Source organism: Fonticula alba (assembly GCF_000388065.1).
Source record: "Fonticula alba strain ATCC 38817 unplaced genomic scaffold supercont2.3, whole genome shotgun sequence".
NCBI classification, from domain to species: domain Eukaryota; order Rotosphaerida; family Fonticulaceae; genus Fonticula; species Fonticula alba.
The window spans coordinates 1,507,564-1,508,285 of NW_009242973.1; the positions used below are offsets into that span (position 1 = coordinate 1,507,564).

Sequence of the window (722 nt, forward strand, 5' to 3'; positions counted from 1 at the left end):
CTCTCTCTCTCTCTCTCTCTCTCTCTCTCTCTCTCTCCTTTTCTCTTTTACCTCTTCTTTCCCTCCGTTTGTGTCTCGCTGGCGACAGAGGATAAGAGCCATAATCTTCCGACTTGCTGCGTTCTGACCCTCCCCCCGCCCCTCCCTGTGCCCTCGGCCGGCCCCTCTCCTGTTTCTTTGGTGTACGCGCATCGATCAGACCGGTCCCGGAAAACCCCAGCCGGCGGCTTCCCAGAGCCGGCGGCGTACGTCACGGCCCCGGCCAAGCGGCCGCCGCGGCTGACCGAAGGGCCCCCCTCTCCCGTCCCCCAACCAATATAGATCCTTGTCCCTCCTTTCCCCCCCCCCCCCTCCTCTGGTCCTGTCTTTCGCTGATGCCGCATTTTGTGGGGGGGATCTTTCCTGTTCCGGAGCCTACACTGGCTGTGGTCGTGCCGTGGTCATGTGCCAACGGAGTACCATCCACCGTCAGCCGCGCGCCCCTCCACGTGCGACCGGATGTCCTCCGGGCGACGGGGAGGCCCTTGCCGGGCCGAGGGGCGGACGGCGGGTACGGATGGGGGAGTTCCTTGGCATCTTGGCCCCCCAAAAGAGCACGCTGGTGGGCTAGGACTGCGTGGGGAGGGAGGCAGCACAGGGGGCTTGCGAGGCCTGGCGGTCAATGGCCAACAGAGCGGATGATTAGCGCCGGGGTGCGGCGGCGGCGGCGGCGGCGGCGGCGG

General features: G+C 66.5%; 1 protein-coding gene across 1 annotated transcript in view; it reads left to right on the forward strand.

The window, feature by feature from the left end:
* H696_02122 (hypothetical protein) overlaps positions 1 to 610 on the forward strand; it is a gene marked incomplete at both ends in the record, with an annotated part of 1,685 nt that extends 1,075 nt beyond the window's left edge. Inside the window, one exon of the mRNA XM_009496018.1 lies at positions 595 to 610. Within this exon, the coding sequence (XP_009494293.1) occupies positions 595 to 610 (16 nt within the window). The remainder of the gene's footprint in view (positions 1 to 594) is intronic.
* Between the last annotated feature and the right edge of the window lie 112 nt (positions 611 to 722).